Source organism: Lemur catta, chromosome 2, assembly GCF_020740605.2.
Source record: "Lemur catta isolate mLemCat1 chromosome 2, mLemCat1.pri, whole genome shotgun sequence".
Lineage (NCBI taxonomy): Eukaryota > Metazoa > Chordata > Mammalia > Primates > Lemuridae > Lemur > Lemur catta.
The window spans coordinates 70976936-71004036 of record NC_059129.1 but is presented as its reverse complement, the minus strand read 5'-3'; the positions used below and the strand labels follow the sequence as shown (position 1 = coordinate 71004036).

General features: G+C 32.4%; 1 protein-coding gene across 1 annotated transcript in view; it reads left to right on the top strand.

The window, feature by feature from the left end:
- The window catches only part of LMBRD1 (LMBR1 domain containing 1), a 108253-nt gene that overhangs the window by 56761 nt on the left and 24391 nt on the right, over window positions 1–27101 (top strand). The window contains exons 10-14 of the mRNA XM_045543810.1: window positions 16898–16962; window positions 17315–17417; window positions 17967–18071; window positions 19732–19881; window positions 21319–21397. Of these exons, the coding sequence (XP_045399766.1) occupies window positions 16898–16962; window positions 17315–17417; window positions 17967–18071; window positions 19732–19881; window positions 21319–21397 (502 nt within the window). The remainder of the gene's footprint in view (window positions 1–16897; window positions 16963–17314; window positions 17418–17966; window positions 18072–19731; window positions 19882–21318; window positions 21398–27101) is intronic.

The following is a 27101-nucleotide window of genomic DNA, read 5'->3' as shown; positions in this document are numbered from 1 at the left end:
ACCAAACCTTCATATACAATAGAATGCCAGTTGTAATTCAGAAAGTGCAGTGAATAGACTCCCTTGAAGTGAAGTTAGGCAAGATGAAGCTAGAAAGTGGATTTTGGCTAAATTAAAAAAAAAAAAAATGTTTCAGAGAACCCTGTCGAAGATGACTCAGTTTGAATTCTGGTGCTGATTTTTCTGTCTCTTTTAATTAGAAAGCAAATGCACTCACTGAGTGCCTACCCTTTAAAACTCCTCCTTTGAGTTTTCAAATATGTATTATAATCACTTAGTTTTTCTATGTAATCACTTTTTTAACCTTCTGTTAAAATAACTTTTTTAAAGACTCACCCCAGTCCTTTTTCCCAAGGTGGCTTATCTTCATATTACCAAAGGTATGAACAAACCTTCTCCAACCCTTATTTTAATCCTAAATTGTTTATAGCTTCTTCTAAATATTTATAACCTAGTCTCTACATCAGCTGCCTTCTTTTAAACATGCTTTGTCCCATTTCACTGAACATATATTTAGGAGGATTTTTAAATCAACTTTATTAAGTGTACAGATTGTTTTTGCCAAATATAGATATGTAAGTGGATATGGAAAATCCGTACCATCTCCAAAATGTACATTGTGCCCTCCCCTGTTCCCTTGAGTTCAGAACCCAGGTAACTACTGATAGCCTTTCTGTTGTTAAACCTTTAGTTTTATGTGTTCTAGAATTTTACATAAATGGAATCATAGAGTATGCAGTCTTTTATTTGGCTTCTTGGGCATGGGACAATGTTTTTGAGTTTTCATGTTGTTGCATTTTTTTTCTGGTGGTCCATCCCGTTTTACTACTCAATAGTATTCCAATGTGTGTCTATATCACAATTTGGTCATCTACTCACACAGTAGTGGACATTTGGGTTGTTTCCAGTTTGAGACTATAGTAATGCTGATATGTATGTTTTTGTACAACTCTGCAGATATGTGCTTTTATCCATTTCTCTTGGGTAAATAACTAGGAGTAGAATTTCTGGGTCTAATGTTTAATGCATGTTTAACTTTATAAGAAACTGCCAAAGTCTTTTCCAAAATGGTTGCACCATTTTTTATTTCCATAACAGTATGAGATTTCTAATTACTTTACATCCTTGTCAACTCTTTTTTAGTGTTTGTAAGAGTTATTCTGATGAACATGAAGTAGTATCTCATGATTTTGTTTTGCATTTCCCTGGTGACTAATGATTATTGAGCATCTTTTTGTATACTTATTGGCTATTTGTATATCTTCTGTAAAATATGTATTTGAATATTTTGGACATTTTCTAAATTAGATTTTTTTATTATGAGTGAGTTATAAAAACTCTTTATATTAATATATTCTGGAGCAGGTACATTATCAAGTATTAATACATGCATTGTGAAAATTATCTCCTAGTTTTTGGTTTGTTTTCTTTATGTTTTTGTGTTCTTAGCATTGTTATTCAAATAGATATTTCTTACATTTTTATGAATTCAGATTTATTTTTCTATATTTTTGTACCCTCAGAAATGTTTGTCTAGCATAAGGTCACAAATATTTTCTCTTATGTTTTATTCTAAAAGTTTTGTAGATTTAACTTTTATCTTTAGGTTTGTGGTCCATTGTAAGTTAATTTTGTGGTATGGTATGACGTAAGGGTTAAGGTTTATTTTATTTCCTGGATGGATATCCAGTTCCGGCATCATCAAAAAAAAAAAAGTTTTTGTCAAGACTATCCTTTGCTCTTTGAATTTCCTTGGCAGCTTTATCAAATCAATTGATTATAGGGTGTATGTGGGTCTATTTCTGGACACTGTCTTCCACTCCATTGCTCTATATGTCTATATGCTAATACTTGATTACTATAGCTTTATAATCAGTCATGAAATCAGATAGTATAAATTCTTCAGGGTTTTTTTTTTCTTTTTCAAAGTTCTTTTGCCTATGTTAGATCCTTTGCATTTCCATATAAATTTTATACATTTATAATTTCACAAAACATCCGCTGGGATATCCATTGGGATTACTTTGAATCTATAGGCAAATTTGGAAAGAATCTATGTCTTAACAATATTGAATTTTCCAATTCATGAATATGATATCTTTACATTTATTTACATCTTCTTAAATTTCTCTCAGCAGTGCTTTGTAGTGGTTAGTGTAGAGATCTTATAAATATCTTGATAAATTTATCTCTTTTTTTATATTCTTACAAATTATGTTGTTTTATTTCAGTTTTCAATATTTGCTGCCAGTATGTAGAAATTTGTTTTTGTTCATTGACCTTACATCCTGCAACCTGTCTAAATTACTAATTTTAGGAGCTTTATTGTAGATTCCTTAGAAATTTTTATGTACATGATATCAACTGCTAAAAGACAGTTTTACTTCTTCCTTTCAAATGTGAGACTTCCAGTTGTTTTTTACTTTCCTTATTTCACTGGTAGAAACTTCCAGTACAATCAGTTTATCATTTATTCCTTTTGTTATGTAAATGTGTCATTCCTGAATATTGATCTAAATTCTTACCTATCTTTTTATTGTCTGGTCCTAAGTTAAGAATAGGGTAATATGCATGCCTGAAGGAAATCTCTGGGGATACAAATTGATTGTTATATAACTGAGGGTTTAACATGTATATGAACAGATAAACATTGCTTTTTTTTTCATTAAATGAGATATGAAAGTTATTATTTATCACTTCTGTGTTTGTCTATAGTTGATATAATTCAAAAATAAAAAGTCACATGTTCCTTTAATGCTTCTTAAATATTAGCATCCAAGTCAATCTAGACTCACCATTCTGCACTGCCTACTATATGCTAAAGGTGATTTAAGACCTTTGAGAAGTTCCTGACAAAAAATTTCTGTGAAGTTAAACATTCTGTCTCAAAATTTTGTGCTAGTGTTGCCTTTTACTCTGTGCTATAATCCATGTTTGTTTTTAATTAAATGTATTAAGTATAAATTTTTGCATATGCAAATAATCTTACAATTTTGTTGGAAAGAGTAGAGACCCCTCCCCCCCTTGAAGATGGCCTGTAGTTCTTGTGATTTCACATTGCCTTGCATTCCCTAGGATATGCACACCTCATTTCAGAAATATGATTCAGAGCATGGGCTTTGCAGTCACATACCCTTGGGTTTGAGTCCTTGCTCTGCTTCTCACCAGCTATGTAATCTCTTGTTACTTCAAATTTCTAAACATTGGTTTCTCATTTGTAAAATGGAGTTATGTACTTATTTTTGTTATGGGAATTAAATGAAATAATGTGTGCAGTGCCCTGCCTTTTGATGTAAACAGCTCAAAAAATTGCAGCTGCTATTGTTACAGTTCTCTATATAGAATTTTTCAACTTCCTAAATACTAGCATGGAACTGAAGGAAGGAGATTGGTTTTGTTTGAAGATGATTATAAAAATAAGCATCTAATTAGAATAAGTTAGTGACTTATTAAAACAGCATTTATATATAATGTCAAACACATTTCTAGGTATATAGTCTAATGTTCATTAAATACTTGAATAAACTCTTTCCTGACAGAGAGGTATGCTTTGAGCTTGTACAACTAATTAGCTTGGGTAACTTATAGATCCATTAGGTTTTGTTTGTTTGTTTTTGTTTTTTTCCCCCAGAGTATTACAGGGATATTAATGCTTTGGTTACATGAATTGCTTTTGTACAGTTTGAGTCACAGTTATAAGTGTGCCCATCACCCGGATAGTGTGCAATGTACAAAAAATGGTGAACTAATACCTTTTGTAACAACCTGGATGGAACCGGAGACCATTCTTCTAGATGAAATATTGCAAGAATGGAAAAACAAACACCACATGTACTCATCATTAAATTGGAACTAATTGATCAACACTCGTGCACATATGGTAGATCCATTAGGTTTTAAATATAACTTGAGATATTACCATATATACTTATTTTTATTTAGAAAGTTATAAATTCATGTTTATAATTATATTGAATATGTTTTTAGATTTTTTATAGTGGTAAATATATATATCATAAAATTTATGATTGTAACTACTTTTAGGTGTACATTCAGTGACATTAAGTACATTCACAATGTTGTACAACTATCACTGCTATTCATTTCTTGATCTTTTTGAAACAGAAACAATGTATCTATTAACAATAATTCCTCATTCCCTGGTGATCTCTATTCTACTTTTCTGTCTCTTAGAATTTGCCTAGTCTGAGAACCTAGAGCAAAGAACACAGAAAATGTACACAAAATTATCTAACAATAAGACATTGTTGAGTCTAAACGTGTCAGTCATATCAATAAATGTGAATGGACTTAACTCACCATTAAAGGAAAAAATTTAATTTTCTTCACAAAGCAAGATCCAACTATATGCTGTTTACAAGACACACATCTAAAACAGTGATTCAGAAAGACTAAAAATACAGGGGTATTTAAAGGTATACTGGGCAAATAGAAACAATAAGGAAGCGGATAGTGATCCTATTAGACAAACCAGAATTTAAGCCAAAATACATTAAGTGCAACAAAGGAAGATACTTTTTGTGGTAGGTAGAATGCCTCCCTCCTCCTCCAGTGATGCCCTAATCCCTGGAACTTGTGAATATGTTACATTAAGTGTCAAAAGGAACTTTGCAGATGTAAGTAAGGTTATAGACCTTAATATCCAGAGATTAGCCTGGATTGTCCAGGTGGGTCCAATCTAATAACATGAGCCCTTAAAAGCAGAAAACTTTCTTGACTAGAGTGAGAGAGAAGTGGTGAGGGCAAATCAGAGATATTCAAAGTGTGAGAGTGACTTGAATTGCCATTACTGCTTTGAAGATGGAAAGGGCACTGTGGTGTAAGGAATGCAAGCAGCCTTAAGAAACTGAGAGAGGCTCCCAAATGATAGCCAACAAAGAAATAAAAACTTAGCCCTACAACCTCAAGGAACTGAATTCTACCAACAATCTGACTGAACATGAAAATATTTCTTCTTCAGAGTCTCCAGAAGGGAACACAGCCCTACTGACACCTTAGTTATGGGGCCCTGAGAGAACTTAAGTAGAGAACCAGATGAGCCTTGCTCTTAACAGACATCTGACCCATGGAAACTGAGATAATAAGTGGGTTTGTTTTAAGCCACTAGGAGGAGGAGGAGTTTGTCATGGCAGCAATTAAAAAAAAAAAAAAAAACTAATACCCTTTTAAATATAAAAAGTCACAATTTACAATCAAGATATAATAGGCATGAATATCTGTGAGCCAATAACAGCAACTACCTTTATGAAAGCAAAAACCATAGGAGATTCAAAGAGAGATAGATTGAAACATAGTGATAATAAGAGACTAATGTAACACCATACTCAGGGTAAAACATTTCAAGTAGACAAAATTAAGACTGTAGAAGACCTAGATATAATCAGTAAGGTTTAACTTATACCTTTTTAACTTTACCTCTAGATAATAGAGAATATGTCTTCTATCCAAGTGTGCATGGACAAAAGTTGATCATGTATTAATTCATGAAGTATCAGTAAGTTTCACAGAATAGATATATTAGAACTCTTCTAACAATGCATTAAAAGTAGAAATTATAACAAAATAAACTAACACACTTCACTTGGAAATTAACCTTATATGCAGCAATTCTTGAGTGAAAGGAAAGGGAAAATAAAAATTACAGCATTTCTAAATTATTTCTAAATTAATAATAGAAACATTGGAAACTATGGGATACATTAAAAAAAGAGTGATCAGATAAATTCATAGCCTGAGACACACTTATCAATAAAAATGGAAGTCCAAAAAGATATGTCCAAGCACTAAATTCCAAGCCCAAAAAGATAGCAAAAGATAAAAGAAAGCACAAGGAATAAAATAAAGATAAAAGCAGAAAATAATGAGGTCAGGAGAGGAAAAAGACAATTACAGTCATCCTTCCATATCCACAAGTTCGGCATCAGTGGATTCAACAAACCACGGATTGAAAATACAGTATTAATTTAGTACTACTAATAATTTATGTTTTAATTAATAGACCACTAGCTAACTTCATCAAAAAGAACCAGGGCTGCTTGGAGGAGTGGCTGATCCTAGGACTGTGGGTGGGAAAATACATAATAAGCTTGGAACATCTTATGCCAGAAAGCAAAAAGTGCTCATAGAATAGTGAGGACATAATAAAAGGAACCAGCTTATTGGGGTTCCCATTGCCTAAATCTGTGACCACTTAGGTATCAAAATAATGATAGTAATAGATGATAACTCATTGAATAAAATTAGAATCTATGAATCTATATTGATGTAAATAAATATATAAGTGGTAGAGAAGGGAAAGCTCTTCCCTATGGTAGAATTCCAACAGATAAACATAGATGGAATGACAGAAATAAAAGATCAACATTTGGCAAGGACTACATATTGTTTCTGGCAAGAGGTGTCAGTGGATACTAAAATTAGAATGTAAAAGTTTGGTGAGAACAGGATTTTGCATATTCTCAAAGTATCTCACTACAAAACATTAATTGCAAGGGGAAAATCGTAATTTTACAGTGAAGAAAGCTTCCTGAAACAAGGTTAACTGCATGATCCAAGTTAAGCTCATCAGTAACAGGGCAAATAAATGTGACTCTGCCACCTGATATAATGCATTCAGAGGGACTTAATAACCAGAATGGCTTCTCTGTCATTTCTTCCAAAACATAATCTGAATATAATAATGAGAAAACAGACAATGCAAATTGAAGAACATTCTACAAAATAAGTGCCCTTGACTCTTCAAAATGTAACAAAGCAATTAGGACGTGTTCAATACTATAAGATAGTAAAGAGACATAAGCAATGTGTGATCTTAGATTGTATTTTGGACTAGAAAAAGATTTTTTTTCTTCTGTAAAGGACATTAGTGGAACAATTGAAATTTGAATATTGCCTTTGGATTATATAATAGTGCTGATCAATATTAATTTCCTGAACTGTGATTATGTGAAAGATATCTTTGTTTTTAAGACATAGATAAGTATTTTATCTGTAACTTAAACAGTTCAGTTACATATAAAAAGAGAAAATGGTAAAGCAAGATAAAATGTTAACATTTGAAGAATATGGGTAAAGGATGTACTAGAATTCTTTGTACTGTTTGTGCATATGTCTAATATTACATCAAAATTAAAAATACTTAAAGTCTTAACTTTTATTAGGTCTCCCCTACCCTGCCTCCCAGAATTTTGACTCTATTCTTACCTATCCCCTTTCTTCAATATCAAGTTTTATAAAAATCTTTTTCATCAAGGTATTATTGAACTAAAGAAATTGCGTCTAATAGATAATAGGTAAAATTATAATCATGATCAAGAGCTAAGTGATATTACATTGACAAATCAAAATGAGAATGTTTGCAACTTTCAACAAATGGTGTGACAGCAATTGGATATCTATATGCAAAAATGTGAATCTAGGCATAGACATTACACCTTTCACGAAAATTAACTCAAAATAGATTTTACATCTAACTGTAAAATACAAAATTGTAAAAGTTCCAGAAAACAACAAGAAAAATCTACATGACTTTAGGTTTGGCAATGAATTTTAAAATGCAACACCAAAAGCATTATGCTTGAAAGAAAAAACTTAATGAGTTGGACTTTATTAATATTAAAAACATCTGCTCTGTGAAAGACACTGTTAAGAGAATGATAAGACAAGCAACAGATTGGGAGAAAGTATTTGCAGAATGTGTATCTGATAAAGGACTTGTCTGTGAAATATACAAAGAATTCTTAAAACTTATCAATAAAAAAACAAGCAACCTTATTAAAAACTAGGCCGAAAGTTCTAAACAGACATTCCATAAAAGAAAATACACAGATGGCAAATAAGCATACGAAAGATACTCAACATTATATGTCATTAGGAATTGCAAGTTAAAACAACAGTGAGATACCACTTTACATCTATTAGAATGGCTAAACTTTCAAAAGAAAATCTGACAGTACCAAATGCTAGCAAAGATATAAAGCAACAGGAACTTATTCATTGCTGATGGGAATGCAAAATGGTACTGCCATTTTGGAAGATAGTTTGGCAGTTTCTTACAAAGCTAAACATAGTCATTCCATAGGATCCGGAAATTGTAGTCCTAGCTATTTACCCAATTGGGTTGAAAAGTTATGTCCACACAAAAACTTGTACATGGATGTTTATAGCAGCTTTATGTATAATTTCTAAAATTTGGAAGCAACAAAGATGTCTTTTAGTAAATGAATGGATAAATAAGCTGTTGTACATCTATACAATGTGCTATTATTCAGTGATTAAATACGCTATCAATTTATAAATAGAAGTAGAGGAAATCTTAAATACATGTTGCTAAGCAAAAGAAGCCAGTCTGGAAAGTTGACATACTATATGATTACAACAGTATGATATTCTAGAAAAGGAAACAGTTTAGAAACAATAAAAAGGTCAGTGGCTGTCAGGAGTTTGGGGAGGTAGGGTAGGATAAATGAGATTTTAGGCCAGTGAAACTATTCTGTATGATACTGTACTGGTGAATACATGACATTACCATTTTTGAAAACTCATACAACTGTACAATACAAAGAATGAACCTTAATGTAAACTGTGGACTTTAGTTAATGCATCAGGATTGTTTTATCAGTTGTCACAAATGTTCCACACTAATGCAAGATGTTGATAATAGAGGAAACTGTATAGGGAAGAAGGATATATAATAACTTCTATAACTGTTGCCTTAATTTTTCTGTAAACCTAAAAATTGTCTAAAAAATAAAGTCTATGAAATTTTTAAAAATTGTTTTTTTTAGTTTGTTACACTGTTGCTTCTGATATTCACGTAGTGAAAACAACCAATGTCCATTAGTAGGAGAGTGGCTTAATGAATTGTTACCAGGGTATTAAGAAGTATGGTAGTATACAGCTACTAAAGTGAATGGAAGCTGTGTGTATTTCTATAAAAAGAAATCAAATCTTGAACAAACATTTAAAATTTTGATTAAGATGTGTTGTATTTTAACCAAAACTAATGTCCAGGTTGCAAATATTGTGTATGGTGGATACTCACACCCAGACCAGCATTATACCACTTCTGGAGGGATTCATAGGAAACTATTAATGGTAGTTACCACTGACAAGTTCAACTGGGAACTAGTGGTTAGAAATGTAACTTACCTTTTAATATTTTTAGCCAAACTTTGTTCTCAATTTTAAATTCTAGTTGTTTTTAAATGTGCCCTTCTACCCTTGACAGTGTACTTTTTTCTGTATTGAGGCCTATACCCCAACTTCTGACATTTCCTGTCTCCCTTGCGTCCCCTTTGTTTATTCAGGCTAGCCTTACCATTTCATATGTATATTTTTCTATATACTTTCTCACTAGATTATTGAAATCCAACAAAACTTTTTTCTATCTCTCTGGTTTTTTTCTACTTATACATTTAACAGATTATGTTCAGTATATTTGTCTTAGCTTGGGCTGCTACAATAAAAAGAAAAAAAAAATTCTGTAGACTGGGTGGCTTAAACAACAGACATTTATTTCTCACAGTTCTGGAAACTGGAAAGTTTAAGATCAAGTTGCTGGCAGATTTAGTTCCTGGGGAGCTCCCTCTTCCTGGCATGCAGATTGCTGCCTTCTTGCTGGGTCTTTATGTGGCTGAGAACAAGTGAGCTCTGGTATCTCCGCTTCTTATAAGGATACTAATTCCATCATCAAGGCCTCATCTTCGTAACTTCATCTAATCTAATTACCTCTTAAAGGCCCCATCTCCAAAAGCATCACATTGGAAGTTAGGGCTTCAACATAAGAATTTTGAAGGGGCCACAAACATGCAATTTGTGACAATAATATAGGGTCAAAATTCCTTAGCCAAAATCCTTGAGTCAAATATAAAATTCGGAATTTTTTATTTTTTAGGATAGGTGTGTACATTATATATTAAATAACACCCCCTGAATGGTCCAGAGTATCAGCCCTCATACCTTCTTTCAAACACATTAATAATTCTGTAGTGAATACATGAATATTCACAGTAAGTGTGTTAAATACTTTAAAAAGCCTCATGTTAGTTTAAGCCAGATTTAATCAAGGAATGAGTTTAGAAAGAATTTGATTTTTAGAACATTTTAGATTTCAGAATTATGAATAAGTGATTATGGATCTATATAACTTATTTTTTTCATTGAGATACAACTCCCATACCGTAAAATTCACCCTTTTAAAGTTTACGATGGAGCAGTTTTTAGTATATTCACAAGATTGTACAACTATTACTATCTAATTCCAGAACATACCCATTAACAGTCTGCCCTATTCCCTCAGTCCCTGACAACCACTAATATTTCTATCTCTGTTGAGTTGCCTATTCTGGACATTTTATATAAATGGAGTCATTCAATATGTGGTGTTTTCGGCTAGTCTCGGTGGCTCATGCCTGTAATCTTAGCACTCTAGGAGGCCAAGGCAGGAAGATTGCTTGAGCTCAGGAGTCTGAGACCAGCCTGAGCAAGAGGAGACCCTGTCTCTACTAAAAATAGAAAAATTAGCCAGGCATTGTGGTGCGCCTATAATCCCAGCTACTCAGGAGGCTGAGGCAGGAGGACCCTGAGCCCAGGAGTTTGAGGTTGCAGTGAGTTATGATGATACCACTGCACTCTACCTGAGGAGAAAAAAAAACATGAAAAAAAAATATGATATTTTGTGTCTGGCTTCTTTCCCTTAGTATAAATGGTTTTAAAGATTCATTCATGGTGTACATTTAGCATTACTTCATTCATTTTTATGGCAGAATAATATTCCATTGTATGGATAATACCACCTTTTGTTTAGTCATTCATCAGTTGATGGGCATTTGGGTTGTTTTCATAATACTTTTTAATATTATGAATAATGCTGCTGTGAACATTTGTATACAAGTTTTTGTGTGGATATATGTTTTCAGTTCTGTTTGGTATATATCAAAGACTGGAATTGCTGGGTCATATGGTAACTCAACTTTTTGAGAAATTGTCAAGCTGTTTTCCGAAGCATCTGCACATGTTACATTCACACTAGAAGTGTATGAGGCTTCTAATTTCTCCATACCCTCATCAACACTTGTTGATTCTGTTTGTTTGTTTATGGACAAGCTAGCCCATAGACACCCTAGTGAGTGTGAAGTGATATCTCATTGCGGGTTTGGTTTACATTTCCCTAATGAGATATTGAGCATCTTTTCAGGTGCTTATTGGCCATTTATATATTTTCTTTAAAGAAATGTCCACTCAAATCCTTTGTCCATTTTTAAATTGGGCTGTCTTTTTATTATTGAAGTATAGGAGTTTTTATATTCATGAAACAAATATTTTCTCCCACTCAATCGGTTGTCTTTTTCACTTTCTCAGTAGTATCCTTTGAAGCAAAAATGTTTTTAATTTTGATGAAGTTTAATTTATCCATTTTTCTTTTGTTGCTTGTGCTTTAGGTTTAGGTGTCTTATCTAGAAAATCATACTTGTTTTTTGTGTTTTTTTGTTTTGTTTTTTTTTTTTTTTTTTTTGAGACAGAGTCTCACTTTGTTGCCCGGGCTAGAGTGAGTGCCGTGGCATCAGCCTAGCTCACAGCAACCTCAGACTCCTGGGCTTAAGCGATCCTACTGCCTCAGCCTCCCGAGTAGCTGGGACTACAGGCATGAGCCACCATGCCTGGCTAATTTTTTTGTATATGTATTTTTAGTTGGCCAGATAATTTCTTTCTATTTTAAGTAGAGACGGGGTCTCACTCTTGCTCAGGCTGGTCTCGAACTCCTGACCTCGAGCGATCCACCCGCCTCGGCCTCCCAGAGCTAGGATTACAGGCGTGAGCCACCGCGCCCGGCCTAGAAAATCATACTTAATCCAAGATCATGAATAGTTATACCTATGTTTCCTCCTAAGGGTTTTATAGTTTTAGCTCTTACATTTAGGTCTTTGATCCATTTTAAATTAATTTTTGTATGTGGTATGAGGTAGAGATCCAACTTCTTTTTCACGTGGATAGCTACTTGTTCTAGCACCATTTGTTGACAAGACTTCCTTTCCCCACTGAATTTTCTTGGAATCTTTATCAGAAATCAATGGACTATATATGTATGGTTTTATTTCTGGTCTCAATCCTGTTTCAGTGACCTACATGTGTATTTTATAATGCCAGTACTGTATAGTCTCAATTACTGTAGCTTTGTAGTAAGTTTTGGAATTGGTAAGTGTGAGTCCTCTAACTGTATTTTTTTTTTCAAGATTGTTTTGACTATTCTTGGTCCTTTGCATTTCCATATAAATTTTAGGATCAGCTTGCTAATTTCTGCAAAGAAGTCAATTGGGAATTTGATAGAAATTGCATTGAATTTGTAGATTGAGTTTTACCATCTTGAAACTATTAAGTCTGATTCATGAACATGGATATCTATTTATTCAAGTCTTATTTCTTTCAACTATATTTTAAGGTTTTCTATGGACAGATCTTGTATCTCTTTGGTTAAATGTATTTATTCATTTTGATGTTATTGTAAATGGAATTGTTTTCTTAATTTTATCTTGGACTGTTCATTTTAGTGTATAGAATGTAACTGATTTTGTGTATTGATCTTGTATCCTGCAATCTTGCTGAATTCATGTATTTTCTCTAATTGTTTTATGGTAGTATTTTTAGGATTTTCTATATATAGGATGATGTCATGTGGAAATAGATATAGTAGGTTTTTTTTTTTTTTTTTTTTTTTGGTCTGTCCAATATGGATATCTTTTCTTTCTTTCTTGCCTAAGTGCCCTGGCTAGATCCTCTATTACAGTGTTTAATAGTACTAACAAGATTGGACATCCTTGCCTTGTTTCTGATCTTAGTGGGAAAACTTAGTTTTTCATCATTACACATAGTATTAACTGTGGAAGCTTTGTAGATGCCCTTTAACAGGTTGAGGAATTCCCCATCTATTTCTAGTTTTAGTATTTTTATCATTAAAGTGTCTTAGCTTTGTTCAGTTTTTTATTCCTGCCATCTATTAAGGTGACCATGTGATTTTGTTGTTGTTATTCTTTGTTCTTTAATATGGTTTATTGTATTGATTGAGTTTCACGTTTGACCAAGCTTGCTTTCCTGGGATAAATCCCACTTGCTCATGGTATGTAATTCTTTTTACATGTTGCTTGATTTATTGTTGCTTGATTTATTGCTAGTATTTTGTTTAGGACTCAAGCAGGTATTTTCATCAAGGGTAAAGGGATATTGATCTGTCATTTTCCTTTCTTGTGATGTGTTTGTCTGGTTTTGATATCAGGATGATACTTGTCTCACAGAGTGAGTTCAGAAGTATTCCTTTCTCCTCTTTTTTTTTTTTTTTTTTTTTAAAGTTTGCAAAGGATTCATGCTAATTCTTCTTTAAACCTGTGGTGAAATTCACTAGTAAAGCCATCTTGTCCTGTAGTTTTATTGTGTGAAGTTTTTTGATAACAATTCACTCCCTTTACTCAGTGTAGGTCTCTCCAGATTTATTTTCTTCCTGAGTCAGTTTTGATAGTATGAGTCTTTCTAAGAATGTCTGTTTCATCAAGCTTTATCTAATTTCTTTTGCCACTTTCTCAGGTTTCCATGGTTTCTGATGGAAAATAAGGATCACTTTTACATCAGTCTCTTCCCTCTTGCTGCTTTCAAAATCTTGCTTTGGCTTTTCTTTTTTCAGTTTTTGATGTGCACAGGTTTGGGTGTCTTTGAGTTTATTCTACTTGAAGTTTATTGAGTTTCTCAGATATGCAGATTAAAGCTTTTCATCAAATTTTGAAAGTTTTTGGCCAGTATTTTTTCAAATATTCTTTCTGTCTCTTCCCTTTCTCTTTCTTGGACTCCCATTATGCTTAGGTTGGTGTACTTTATGGTGTCTCACTTGTCTCTGAGGCTCTGATCACTTTTCTTCATTGTTTCTTCTTTCTGTTACTCAGATTGGATTATCTCAATTGATTTATCTGAAAGTTTGCTAACTTTTCTTCTGCCTTCTCAAATCTGTTGTTCAGTCCTTCTAATGAATGTTTTATTTTAATTATTGTATTTTTATCTTCAGAATCTTGATTAACTTTTTAAATAATTTTATCTCTTTATTGGTATTCTCTACTTGGTGCAACATCATTCTCATAATTTTCTTTATTTCTTAAGATATAGTTTTTTAAAAGTTCTTTGAACATATTTAAAGTAGCAAATTTTAAGTTTTTGTCTAGTAAGTCCAATGTCTGGGCTTCCTCAATTGCCTATTAATTGGGTTTTTTCCCTCTCTATGTTGGCCATACTTTATCATTTCAACACTCAGGCAGGCACTTCACAACTCAGCCCTGGCCTTCACTTCCTGTTTGTGCAGAGCCTCAGGGTCAGCCCTAGTTGGGAGTTTAAGCCTTTTCATATCTTACCTCATCATCCACACAGCCCTGGGCAAGCACAGGACCTCTAGATTCCCAGGAATATGTTAGAAATTTTCAAAGCCCCTTTGAACATCTCATTCCCTAGGTTTCTTTCTTTTTTTTTTTTTTTTTCTGTTAAGCTTTTTGGTTAGTTTATTTTTGTCTGTTGTTCATTGGCTCTATGGTCATGAAGTTCATTGATTACTTGCAAATTTTTTTTGACAAATACTCCTGGAAAATGGTTTTTTGTACTGTGTTAGCTCCAATTAAGGTCAAATATAGACAGCCTTGCAAGTGTGATCTTCCACAGAACCACCAGGCAGGTCAAATAATGGCCATTCTCTGGGAATGAGACTTTGAAAGAGCTCAGCCCCTTTTTGCTCCCTTCGGTGACTGTTAGTGTTAGGCTGCTGACTTTTACAGGCTATTTTTCAAGGGTACCACAGCACTAGAGAGGAGATACAGGACTAGAGCAGGTTAAAATGTCACAGTGCTTTTTGTTCTTACTGATATTTAGCCACTTTTCTTGAATAAATACTCCTGGATTGCCAAATGCTTTAGGTCAATTTCCAAAGTGTTGAAAAAGTTGATTTTGACAATTTTTGCCAGTTTTCTTACTGCTTTTATGAGGAGAAAATTTTCAGAAGTTTTACTCTGCTGTTTTCACTGATGTCACCTTTATATTTTAACTCTTATTTCAAAATTGACATCATAGGCAAAGTATAACATATAGCATTTAGGTCAACTCAGTGTGCTCATCACTGACATTGTAAGTATTAATTTAAGTTCTTATATTTAAATTATATAGTTTTTTGGTTTCTATAAAATGTTTATCTTTTTTACATTTATTCTGTGTTCTGGTAAGTCACTGATTAAACAGTCAACTCTGGGTCCTTTATTCCAACAGATTGGGAAGATAGCTAAGGATATTTTTTAACTTTTTTTTTTTTTTTCCAAAATGAACATCAAGGGAAGGGAATCTTAACCTCAAGTGCTATTTCTATGTATGTTCCTCTACTACTAATTGGCATCTGGCAGTTACACTGCCTCATGCTACAAGCTATTTATTGCTAACAAGCTATTAGGAAGGAATATGTTTCACTTGTGGATCCACAGTATAATGATATTGCCTTCCAGTTAGTCACCTAGGTATCAATATAGGTGCCTGAATCTAGTAGAAGAATAACGTGTAACTCCTTCATGCCCTCTACTAATGAACATTTGTTACTATAAAGGAATCACTTTAAAGTTCTTTAGCAATGAAACCCTTGTTAAATTATGAATTATCATGTGAAACCCAATATGAAAGATAGATACATGCAGTGTTACTCTATTTCAAGAGATGACTGTAGGCTTCATAGTCCCTTCTTGTTGCCAACCCTCTTCTTCCCTATGATCCCCAAAGGCACTTTGTCAGAACTGAGGAACTTTACAGACCACAGGTCTAAAATTACTTCCAAAAATCATCTTTATATGCTAAGTAGGTTGTGCTGTAATTTTTACTTCTTTTATCTCCTCAGTATTCGAAAATTTACTTCAGCAATCATGTGAAGTGAGATGAAAAATCTCCCTAACATTCATGATTTTATTCATCTATTTTTACCAATTTCAGTCAAATAAGGAGCCCAAAACACTTAACTGGGCTCAGTAGGACTCCCCTTTTTGCTTTGGCCATGCCAACTCTTTAGCCTAATTGTCCCTGGAACTTGGGGAAGAAAGGGGAAAAAAGAGCCTAGGTTTTTGGCTAACGTAGATTTAACTTCTTTTATATTATGAAACTATTCATTAGAGACCCAGTTCTAATATTTTTCTTCCTCTTTCTACCATCCCTAATACAAAGTTCATACAGTAGGAAGAAATGTGTTCCACTATTTATAATGCTTAACACATTTTTCCGCAGAAACATTGATTTACATGACAGTTTTTTCAGTGCTATTTGTACTTTGTTTCAGGAATTGTATCACTTGTATAGACTTTTCTCGGTTGTGATATAATTTAACACACACTCTGTGTGTGTGTGTGTGTGTGTGTATGTGCACACACGAGAGAGAGAGAGAGAGAGGTTACTTCTATGAGAAAATGTTCCAAATTCCCTATTTTAACTAACAAGATAATATAATCCAATGAGTTTCATGGTTTTGTTTTGTGTGTATGTGTGGTAGTCTTAATGTACTTTTTAGTTAATGTTAAAGTTTATATTTGAGTGCAATAGAATAAAAACCTTGTATTTAATCTAACAACGTTTCATTTGTTTCCTTATTAGTGAAGACTTTTCAAATGCTTTGTCTTTTTTGTGTACATGTTCCCAAGTAGTCTCATAATGAAAATTCAGGTACAAATATGAAGTGTATCTAAATGTATGCTAAATTAAAATGCATATTCGATCATTTTAGTTAAATCATTGTCATATTCTAGCAACTCATACTGAATGTAATGGTTCTGTGCTTTTAATACCAACTTTTAGAACTATGTTTTAATGAATGTATTTTTGCTTTTAGATCATTTGGGGAATATTTTTCATCTTAGTTGCATTGCTGTTTGTAATTTCTCTCTTCTTGTCAAAGTAAGTATAATAGGTACATTTTCTAAATCACTTATACAAATCCTGTAAGATTATACATTTTTGGTGTTAGATTCCATTAGTGTAGCCTATTCATCTTAAGTAGCTATTTCACTTGAAGTGTTCTACTGTAGCATTAACTCGAAGAATAGCTAACAGGGCCAGTAATAGACAGTATTTCTTTATTCTCTATCAATTGAATAATACCTATGAGATATTTAAGTGAGGTTTAATTTGTTATCCATGGTTTTCTTTGACTCAAATGAATTTGCATGCCTAAGTTACGACATTCTTTCTAAATTGAAGCTTTGATAGTATAACATAAATTTCACTCTTTATAAATTTTTTGTTTTAGTTTAGATAAAGCTCTTCATTCAGCTGGAATAGATTCTGGTTTCATAATTTTTGGAGCTAACTTGAGTAATCCACTGAATATGCTTTTGCCTTTACTACAAACAGTAAGTAAAATATCAGTCATTTTATACTCTAGCAAACATTCTGTTCCACATAAAATTATCATGCTGCAAGCCTGTTAATACTTTGATATATGCTTGTGCCCTTTGCTAATTTAACTTTTTATTTGCATATAATTTCCACTTTGACATGTTGCTTTAAAGGTTATTATATTGATATATTGCTGGATTTTTATACATAATTTGATTTGGGATACCTTATATAATATAAGGTGAACTTTTTCAAGTAATTTTTGTTTCTAATTTTTAATAAAATCTTTTACATATAAATGTAATTTTTAGTTTATTTTGTTTTAGGATTTTTTTATTTTAGGATAATGGTACCAAATATTAAATGATTTGGTAATAGTTTGGTACTAATTTGTTTTTTTGCGTTTTTTTTGTTTGTTTGTTTTTGTTACTATCACAGTAGCTTAATCTAAATCGTGGTTATTTTTAACATAGGCCAAATATGAATAATGTTTTCAGGTAATGTTATGTAACTTCTAGAGCCCTTATAATTTGTATGTTAAATTTAATTTCATCTTTTTTTAGGTTTTTCCTCTTGATTATATTCTTATAACAATTATTATTATGTACTTTATTTTTACTTCAATGGCGGGAATTCGAAATATTGGCATATGGTTCTTTTGGATTAGAGTAAGTATACATTACAATATAATTTGATTTTTTTCCTCATCATTCAGCGCATAATCACCATTGCAAATTATCTTAGATTTAGAATATAGAAATTATGAGTATCTTTATACCAAATGTGAGGGAAATATTAGCTTTTTCTTATTTCATGTGAACATAAAAGTGCTTTTTGTCTAGATCAGTGGTTCTTTAAAACAGGGGCAGTGTTGTCCTCCAGTAAAACATTTGACAATATCTAGAGATATTTTTAGTTGTTATAAGTAGGAGGTGCTACTGGCATCTAGTGGATATGGGCAAGAGGTGCTACAAAACATCCTATAATGTACAGACCAAAGACTTATCCAGCCTAAAATGTCAGTAGTGCTGTGATTAAGAAACCCTGGCTCAGAAGTTAAAAAATTTTCCTTAGTGTTTGGCTGCATGGAAACACATTGAAATACAGTGGAATCACTGAAGCTCAAAAGATGGTCCTCCCTATTAAGAGTTAAAGATTACTATATGATTGGTTATTTTCTTCTTATGCTCATTTTGACATACAAATTTCAAAATGAAGCTGTATCAGATAAACACTACTTCGAGCCATGAGTAAAGAAACCGCAGTTAAATAGTGGCTTGAACTAATGTAAGACTTCTTGCTATAGGAAAAAAAAAATCTAGTATTGCTTCAGTAGCTAAAATATGTCAGTTCTAAGATCTCTACAGTATTTCTCTCATAATTGTAGTCTAGCTGCTGCAGCTTCATTTATCCTGTCATGTTCTGTAAGGAAAACGGTAGAAGGAACGGGTATACACCTATATCAGTAAAGCAGGACTTTCCCAGAAATTCCTAGCAGACTTCTGCTTTCCTTTTAATGTTTAATATTTTATCTCATGGCCACTACTAGCTGTGAGGAAACCTGGGAAATGTAAATTTTTAAGTGATCTTATTATCATCACATCTAGAATTGAAGTCTATTATTCTGTAGTGTGCTACAATATAGTAAAAGCATGCTCTGCTATTGAAATGAAACACGTTACCTGGTTCCTTGTATTTCAGTTATCCTATGTTTTAATTTTTCTTTAGTATAGATATATGTGAAAACATCTGTAGTCAGATTATCATAAATTATCATAAACTGAATTTTATAGCAGAATATATGAGGATGTCATGAGTATTTCATAGAAATGGGTTTATAAACATGTGACCTATCTATTCTCATTCAGTATTATTATATAAAACCATAAATATATTACTAATAGTTGTAGTTTAAACTCATACTTCTAATCTTTAGATAAAACTAGAGGTAGTTCACAATTAGCTCTATGAACTTCTAACAGATGCTATTACACAATAAGTTTAAAATGTTTGCCTGAAAACAGACCATGTGAATACTAATGTATTCTCTAGGTCCTGAGTTTAATCAGTCATTTATATGATCCTTTGGATATAGATGCTTTGCCATTATTTTAAAATAAACATAAAGCTAAATCTAAAAGCTATGCAGAGAAATAATTATCTTTATCAATCATATAATTTTTTGGAATGATTAAGAATTTTCAGTATTTGGGAAAAAAGATGGTTGATTGAACTGTGCAAATCATTCCCTATAACACAAGAGCAAGACAATTTTTTTACAAATAAAATATATTGCTGAAATTTTGTCACTGTCTTTTTTCTTTCCAGTTATATAAAATCAGAAGAGGTAGAACTAGGCCCCAAGCACTCTTATTTCTCTGCATGATACTTCTACTTATTGTCCTTCACACTAGCTACATGATTTACAGTCTTGCTCCCCAGTATGTTATGTATGGAAGCCAAAATTACTTAATAGAGGTAAGTATTTTAAACTTGATTATTTTGACATTTTAAAGATAATGATACTTAAAAGCAAATTTTAATTGTGATGGCTGGCATAAAATATTAGCTCATCAGTTTAAATTTAATATTGCTAAAACTGGTTTTTCATTCCATATTTGAGTATATTGATACTTGTTTCACACTGTTGTTTTTTAAAATAACACATGGAATTTCATTATAATAATACCTCCTTAAATGAAACCTATGGTGCTAAGCTTCTAAGCTTTATCTTAGCACTGCATTAGAATTCATAATATTTCCTCTAAAGTAATGTTTTAGGTAATTTTAATAATATGGCTCCCAAAAAAGTTTTGGTGAGCACAGTATGCCTATTCATTAGTACTGTGAATCCCACAGGAGAGGCTTTATAAATATTTGTGGATCACTGGGCTTTTAACATAACGGGTATCCATATATCTGTTGTACTGATTTCTTGATGATGTTGATCTCTCAAAAGCCAGCTGTGGATTTTAGTTTTAATAGGACAGTAAGTTTGGATTTTCTGTCAATTTAAAATATTTTGACTGTATCTGATTCAACATTTATTTTGTTTGTTTCCTTTTCCTAAAATACTTCTTGCTCTGCTTCTTAACAATTCAAGTCATATCCATGTTTCAGGGCCTCATTTGAGCATTGCTTTAATGAAGTCTTTCTTTATTAATTCACTCACCTAGATCACTCCTTTTGTATCCTGTTCTTCCTCCAGTTTGTCTTTAACATATAATTTGAAACAAAAATCTAACAAACATATCAAACCCGCTAAATGTTAAAAAGCTAGTTCATTGAAAAATATTAAGTAAGTAATAAAGTTGGTGGAACAAATAAGGTGCAGATCATGGTGAAGGTACATGAATGACCTGAGTTTGGGAAATATTATACTGGAAGATCACCGGAACCCTATTTCTCACTTCTTACACCTTTTTATTCTCTTTCTGCCTCATCCCCTGCACCTAGCTCATGAGGTCATGCTTGTCAAACATTCTTCTATAAATGAATAATGGAAGATTATGCTTTTGCATGGCCAAAAGCTATTTCTTGCTTATTCTACCATCTAAAACTAAGTACTCTTTTTCTTTTTGGATGTCATATTTGGACTTGAAATAGGATTTGTTTGTTCTGGGAAGAAACCCCAAAAGGATTGTTGCAAAAAGCCCTGATGTTAAATTTACCATAATTCTTTTCTTTTTTTTTTTTTTATTTCAACTTATTATGGGGGTACAAAAGTTCAGGTTATATATATTGCCCATGCTTCCCCAATTCTTTTCTTCTAATTTCAACTTTGCATAGAATTTACCTTTTAGAATATTAGATAGATGTAGTTAATACAGAACAGTGTAAATAAAGTTTATAATGTGATTACGAATGTATTTATTAATGTAATGTTTACATTTTAACTATATTTTCTTCTCTCAGAGCAATATAACTTCTGATGACCATAAAGGCAATTCAACCCTTCCTGTGCCAAAGAGATGTGATGCAGATGCTCCTGAAGGTAAAGCAACTTTTTCAGTTGTCTTAGAGTTTATAACTCAGTAAGAAAACAATTGTCTCATATTGTTATGTTAATCACTTGATGTATTTGTTTTAAAATGTACTAACAAAGAAACTTTCAGCAAGTAGAAGTTGCAAAATCTCATCAATAGAATTTCTTGGTGATGGAATGATTTCCATTAGGGAAAGAACTATTACATATTAGTTACTTAGGAAGTAACAAAAGGTGGTTATTATTTATCACATTTGCCAGTATAATGAGAAATCACTCTTAAATGATTTTTTTTCTTAAAAAACTCAAGAGAGTTTGGAGGAATCTACAATTTTTAGTACTGAGACCAGAAGTACCTATAACCTAGAATATCTTTTAATCCATCCAAGTCTAGTCACTTAGGTTAATAATAATAGTGTTAACTATGATAGCAATTAACTTTTAAGAACACACAGTTGTGTTCCAGTTGTGTTCCACAAACAGTTGTGTTAACTATTTTATGAGTATTCCGACAAAAATTCTGATTCTGTGCTCTTAACCTCTGTGTATTTTTAGAGACTCATTTTTTTTCTGTTTTCTGTGAGTTGTTAAGGTGATTTTTTTTTCTTTGAATATTATAGTATTCAGTTCTGATTAAGGATTTCTGATTCATTCTTTGAAAATTTGAAAAAAATTTTTCTACACTTGCCTTCAAAATGCTTTTAATTTCATGGTAATGTTTCAAATACAGTCTATTTCTTCATAAATCATTCATGGATACCATTATGAAAAATAAATCCTGAGTTTCTAGCAGGATCAACTGTATAATATGATCCAGTAATAGGAATAGGTACAGAGTACAGGGATAACCCAGAGGATGAAGCAATTAACTCTGTCTAGTGGGAGTACCATTGTGAAATAGTAGTCCAAAAGAAAGGTTTAAGAAAAGATATACCAGAGCCACATTTTAAGGTTAAAGAAGAGTTTATCTGGTATGTTCATCAAGGACAGTCTGTTTTAGACAGAGAAACAAAATGCACAAACAACATTATCTTAATTTGTGTAAGAGAGTTTAAAAGTCTTAATTTGTTCAAGAGAGTTTAAAACATTGTTGTTTTGTTTTATTTTTTAAATTATAGGGGTGGGAATTTGAGGGAGGGAGGATATGAGATCACAGATTTAGAATCAGAACATAAAAGGTTTTGGAAAGTGGTTACAGAGCCAGTGAAGAGTTTTCAGCAAGAAAGTAGAAGTTATGATTTGATTTATTTTCAGTTAAGTCAATTATAATATTTATATAAGGAATTTGAGAAATTGAAATCAGAGCATGGAAATCACTTAGGGAAGGAGGCACTATCTAGAGTAATCCAAGAGAAGTAGTAAAAATCTGAACTAAATACTAGTCGTGAGGGTGTGAAATGATCAAAAAAATTAAGGGAATAAATTGAAAGAATTTCTGATTGCTCAAATTTCAGTCAGTGGTAAGGGAAACAGAAGATTCTAGAATGGCCCTCTAGTTACTGAGTAGTTTAATAAATTTTAGTATCACCAGTTGAGATAAAAATACATACTAATATTAAAGAGAAATGTAAGAAATGATTAGTTGACTTGAGATGTCTCAAAAATGTTCAGGTGGAGATCTCTAAGCATTTGGATATGCAATTGGCCCTCCATATCTGTGGTTTCTTTATCCATGGAGTCAACTAACTTCAGATTGAATATATGCAGGGAAAAAATAAAAAACAACAATAAAAATAACACAAAAAAGCAATGCAGTATAACAACTATTTACATAATATTTGCATTGTATTAGGTATTATAAGTTATCCAAAGATTATTTAAAGTATATCAGAGGATGTTGCATAGGTTATATGCAAATACTATGCCGTTTTATATAAGGAACTTGAACAGCTGCAGGATTTGGTGTCCACAGAGTCCTAAAACCAGTCTCCCACAGGTACTGACGGACCATTGTATATGTATGGTGTATCTCCAAGGGTAGCAAGTGAAAAAAATATAGAGACTGGAACTCAGGATAATCATTATCTAAGGCCAGGCAGATAAAGAAGGTAGGAAAAAGAAGAATGAAAAAAGATGAGAAAAATTTTAATGATGGAGATAAAAACTAATTGAATTGAATAAAAAGGAGTATGAAGTGTAGTGACTGAGTTTGTATTAGTCTTTGTAGAAATTCTTTTTTTTTTTTTTTTTTTTGAGACAGGGTCTCGCTTTGTTGCCGGGGCTAGAGTGAGTGCTGTGGCGTCAGCCTAGCTCACAGCAACCTCAAACTCCTGGGCTTAAGCGATCCTACTGCCTCAGCCTCCCGAGTAGCTGGGACTACAGGCATGCGCCACCATGCCCAGCTAATTTTTTCTGTATGTATATTTTAGTTGGCCAGATAATTTATTTCTATTTTTAGTAGAGACGGGGTCTCGCTCTTGCTCAGGCTGGTCTCGAACTCCTGAGCTCAAGCAATCCACCCGCCTCGGCCTCCCAGAGTGCCAGGATTACAGGCGTGAGCCACCACACCGGGCCTCAGAAATTCTTAACAGAGACTGAGAGATTAGAGAGAAACTGAAAAAGATATATAGGGTTAAGAAATTTATTTTTTATTTTTATGTTTTATTCTTATAAATTAGGAAGAGACAGACTTCAAGGATAGTGGGGTAGAACTAGTGGAGAGGTTGAAGAAAAATGTCAGAAAAGATGAATGATGGAACAATATTCAGTTTTGGAAAATACAATATTAAGAATATCCAAGACAAAATGTTTTAGAAAGAATGAGGGATACCTCTTTTTCTGGATTGCAAGGAAAAAAGCAAGGATATGGGCTCATATAGTAATTTTTTACTATCTGAGGATGGGCAGGAAGTGGAATTTCTATATGATTATCTCAATTTGCTGTAAAGTATAAATTCCCATCATCCACTGAGAATTAAGTGGGCTATGGGTTAGACAATTGAAGAAAGTAGCAAAAGTTTTTGATAGTCCATGAAGGGGAATAGAAAAGGGACTGAAGCTAAGTTAATGATAGGTAAATATGTCAAGAGACAGAGATGAAATCATCAATTTATATTTTTGTTGAACAAATCTGCACAACTGTTTAATTGTTCTCCATCAGTACTTAGGTTGTTTGGGGAAGGTATGGATTGAAGGACTGAAGTAGGATTGGAGATTTAAGGATGGAAAGCAAAGGAAAGTTGAGGATTAGAGAATACAATGACCAACCACAGAGTCTAGGACCCATAGAAAAATAAAGGAGGAGACTAAAACTGAGAGAAAGTAGAAAAATCAAGAGATGAGATGGAGAAACAAATGTGGTGGGGATGACTTTATTTACGTGTAAAAATAATAGTAAAATCTTGTTAGTATAAATAAATCCCACTTATTAATAATTTTCCAATTCTACTTTACTAATGACTTTAGTCTCAGATTTTTCACTTTGAAATGTATAAGCACATCACAAGTAGCGTTGATAGTTGAAATGCTTTGGGTTGTCATTTTTAGCCAGATGAAAATAGAGTGAAAAATTAGTGTTAAATTGGTTTGTCATTTTTTTAAGCTAGGGGACAATGACTTTGAAGATTTAGAATAGATCGATCCTCAAATCATCACAGTTGTAATGAAACCTTAGCAGAAAAAAACAAATAAAAACAAACTGAAGTTTCAAAAATATGTTGCACTGGTAAAGGGGGCTTTAAAATGCCCCTATATTGCTGAACTGAGTGAATTTATAGGTTATAGATCAGTAAGCTTTAGTGAAATGATGCACTTTAACTTTTTCATGAATCACATTCTGCATTTTCTTTTTCAGTCTAATTTACAGTGGTTAAAATTACTCCATTGACTAATGAATATTTTTCTCAAATAGTTCAGTTGACTCATCTTTTGAAATGTTATTTTGCAGTACAAAACATACCCTTTGGGTTTATAAGTTTTATTTATCTTTCCTAACTTTTATTTTTGGTTCTATAGCCCATCTCTAAACATTAAATTTGCCTGTGCATACTTGAAAGAGGATTTTAGAAATAGGATAATTGGATTTGGCGTGGCAGCATAGTTTTTTCAAGAGGAAACTTTAAATAGTGATAGCAAAAGATGAAGCAGATTAGAGCATGAGATTAGACACATAAAAATAGGGATGGCATATATGGTGAGAGATTGGTGTAGCAGTATTCATTTAACTGGAAACTAGGAAATCTCAGCATGTGGAGAAAGAAAATCACTATTCTTTGTGTCATTTTGGTGGGAACATTTGACTAAAGTAGATGATACCATAATATAAATAACCCATAAGGCACTTGATGACTCCTTTGCTATGTGTCAGTTATAAGTAACAGAATTTTAAAGAATGACTTTTAGAAACAAAAATTGTAATTTACAGTGTTACATTTCAAATTATTTCTGAGAAAAGATAGCCTCCTTGGGGAGATGTTAAAGCACCAATTTCTAAAACTACATATATTGATCTCCTATCAGTATTAAGCACATTTAGAGACTTTTTGAAGTAACAATTATGTATTAATATACATATAGGGTAGTTTGACATATATTAAACATATAGAAAATATTGCTGAAACCGTAGTTGTGTTTATAATGTTCAGGATTTAAAAAAGAGTCATTCATCTAAAAATAGTTTAAGTGCTTTGTGTTTAAAATAATCTGTTAAAGAATAGAATGAGTTAGCAGTAATCTTTTAAAGAACGCACCTGTCTTACTATTTTTATAAAATTTTCTTAAAACTATGAGATTGCTTAATTTACCCTGACAGGTAATGCATAGTTCATGTTCAAAATGAGTCAACTGAGCAAATTAGAAGTCAAGTTTTAATGCTGTTACTGCAAAAGAGCATTTATATCTCTATTTTTATATTCTTTAATTACTTTAATTTAATAAGCATTAGCACATAGACAATTTATATGTAAATGTGAATAAAATAATTTAAAATAATTATTAAAATATAAATTGGAAACTATAAATATTTGAGTCAAAATAGGAAGGTAAAAGTCCAGTGTGCCTTTAATGGAAGAATACAAAAGACATTGTCAGTACTGGGTTAGATTTTGGGAAAGAGAAAGTATCAGAGAAAACACTTACACAATCCCTCCCTTCAAAAAGCATACAGCCTAATGGAGCTGGATGTGAAAATAAATAATTGTGATAGAAGGAAAAATAAGGGGCAAGCTATAATGAAATTATAAACAAAATGCTGTGAGAAGGCAGAAGGGGATAATGATTTTTACTGCCTCGGGGGGCAGTATAACATTTCAGTTGGGCCCAAAAGAATAAGTTAAATCTAAATGAACAAACCAAAAATAATGTGAGGATATTCTAAGCAGAGGAAAAAAGCCTTCATTAACAGGGTATAAAGACATAAATATGGGGGGGGGGTAGATGTAGAAAAAAAGACATAAATGTATTTGATATGGCAAGAACACTGAATATTTGGAGAATACAGCGAGGGATAAAGCAAGATAATATGTTCTCAAATGATCGTTTTTAAAAATCCATTAACTCAGTCTTATTTATGTTGTCCTACTTAATTATTTTATTTTTTCTGGAAATAAACTTGTGTTGTGTTATTTGGATGTTAAAGTAACTGGAAATGGAATGATCTCTGTAAATAAAACTTGATTTTTGTGAGTTAATTCAAATTAAGTATAATAGCTAACATAATACATAGAGAGGGAGCTTTAAAAGGTAACCATAGATTTTAGCTTGAGGATATGATGTT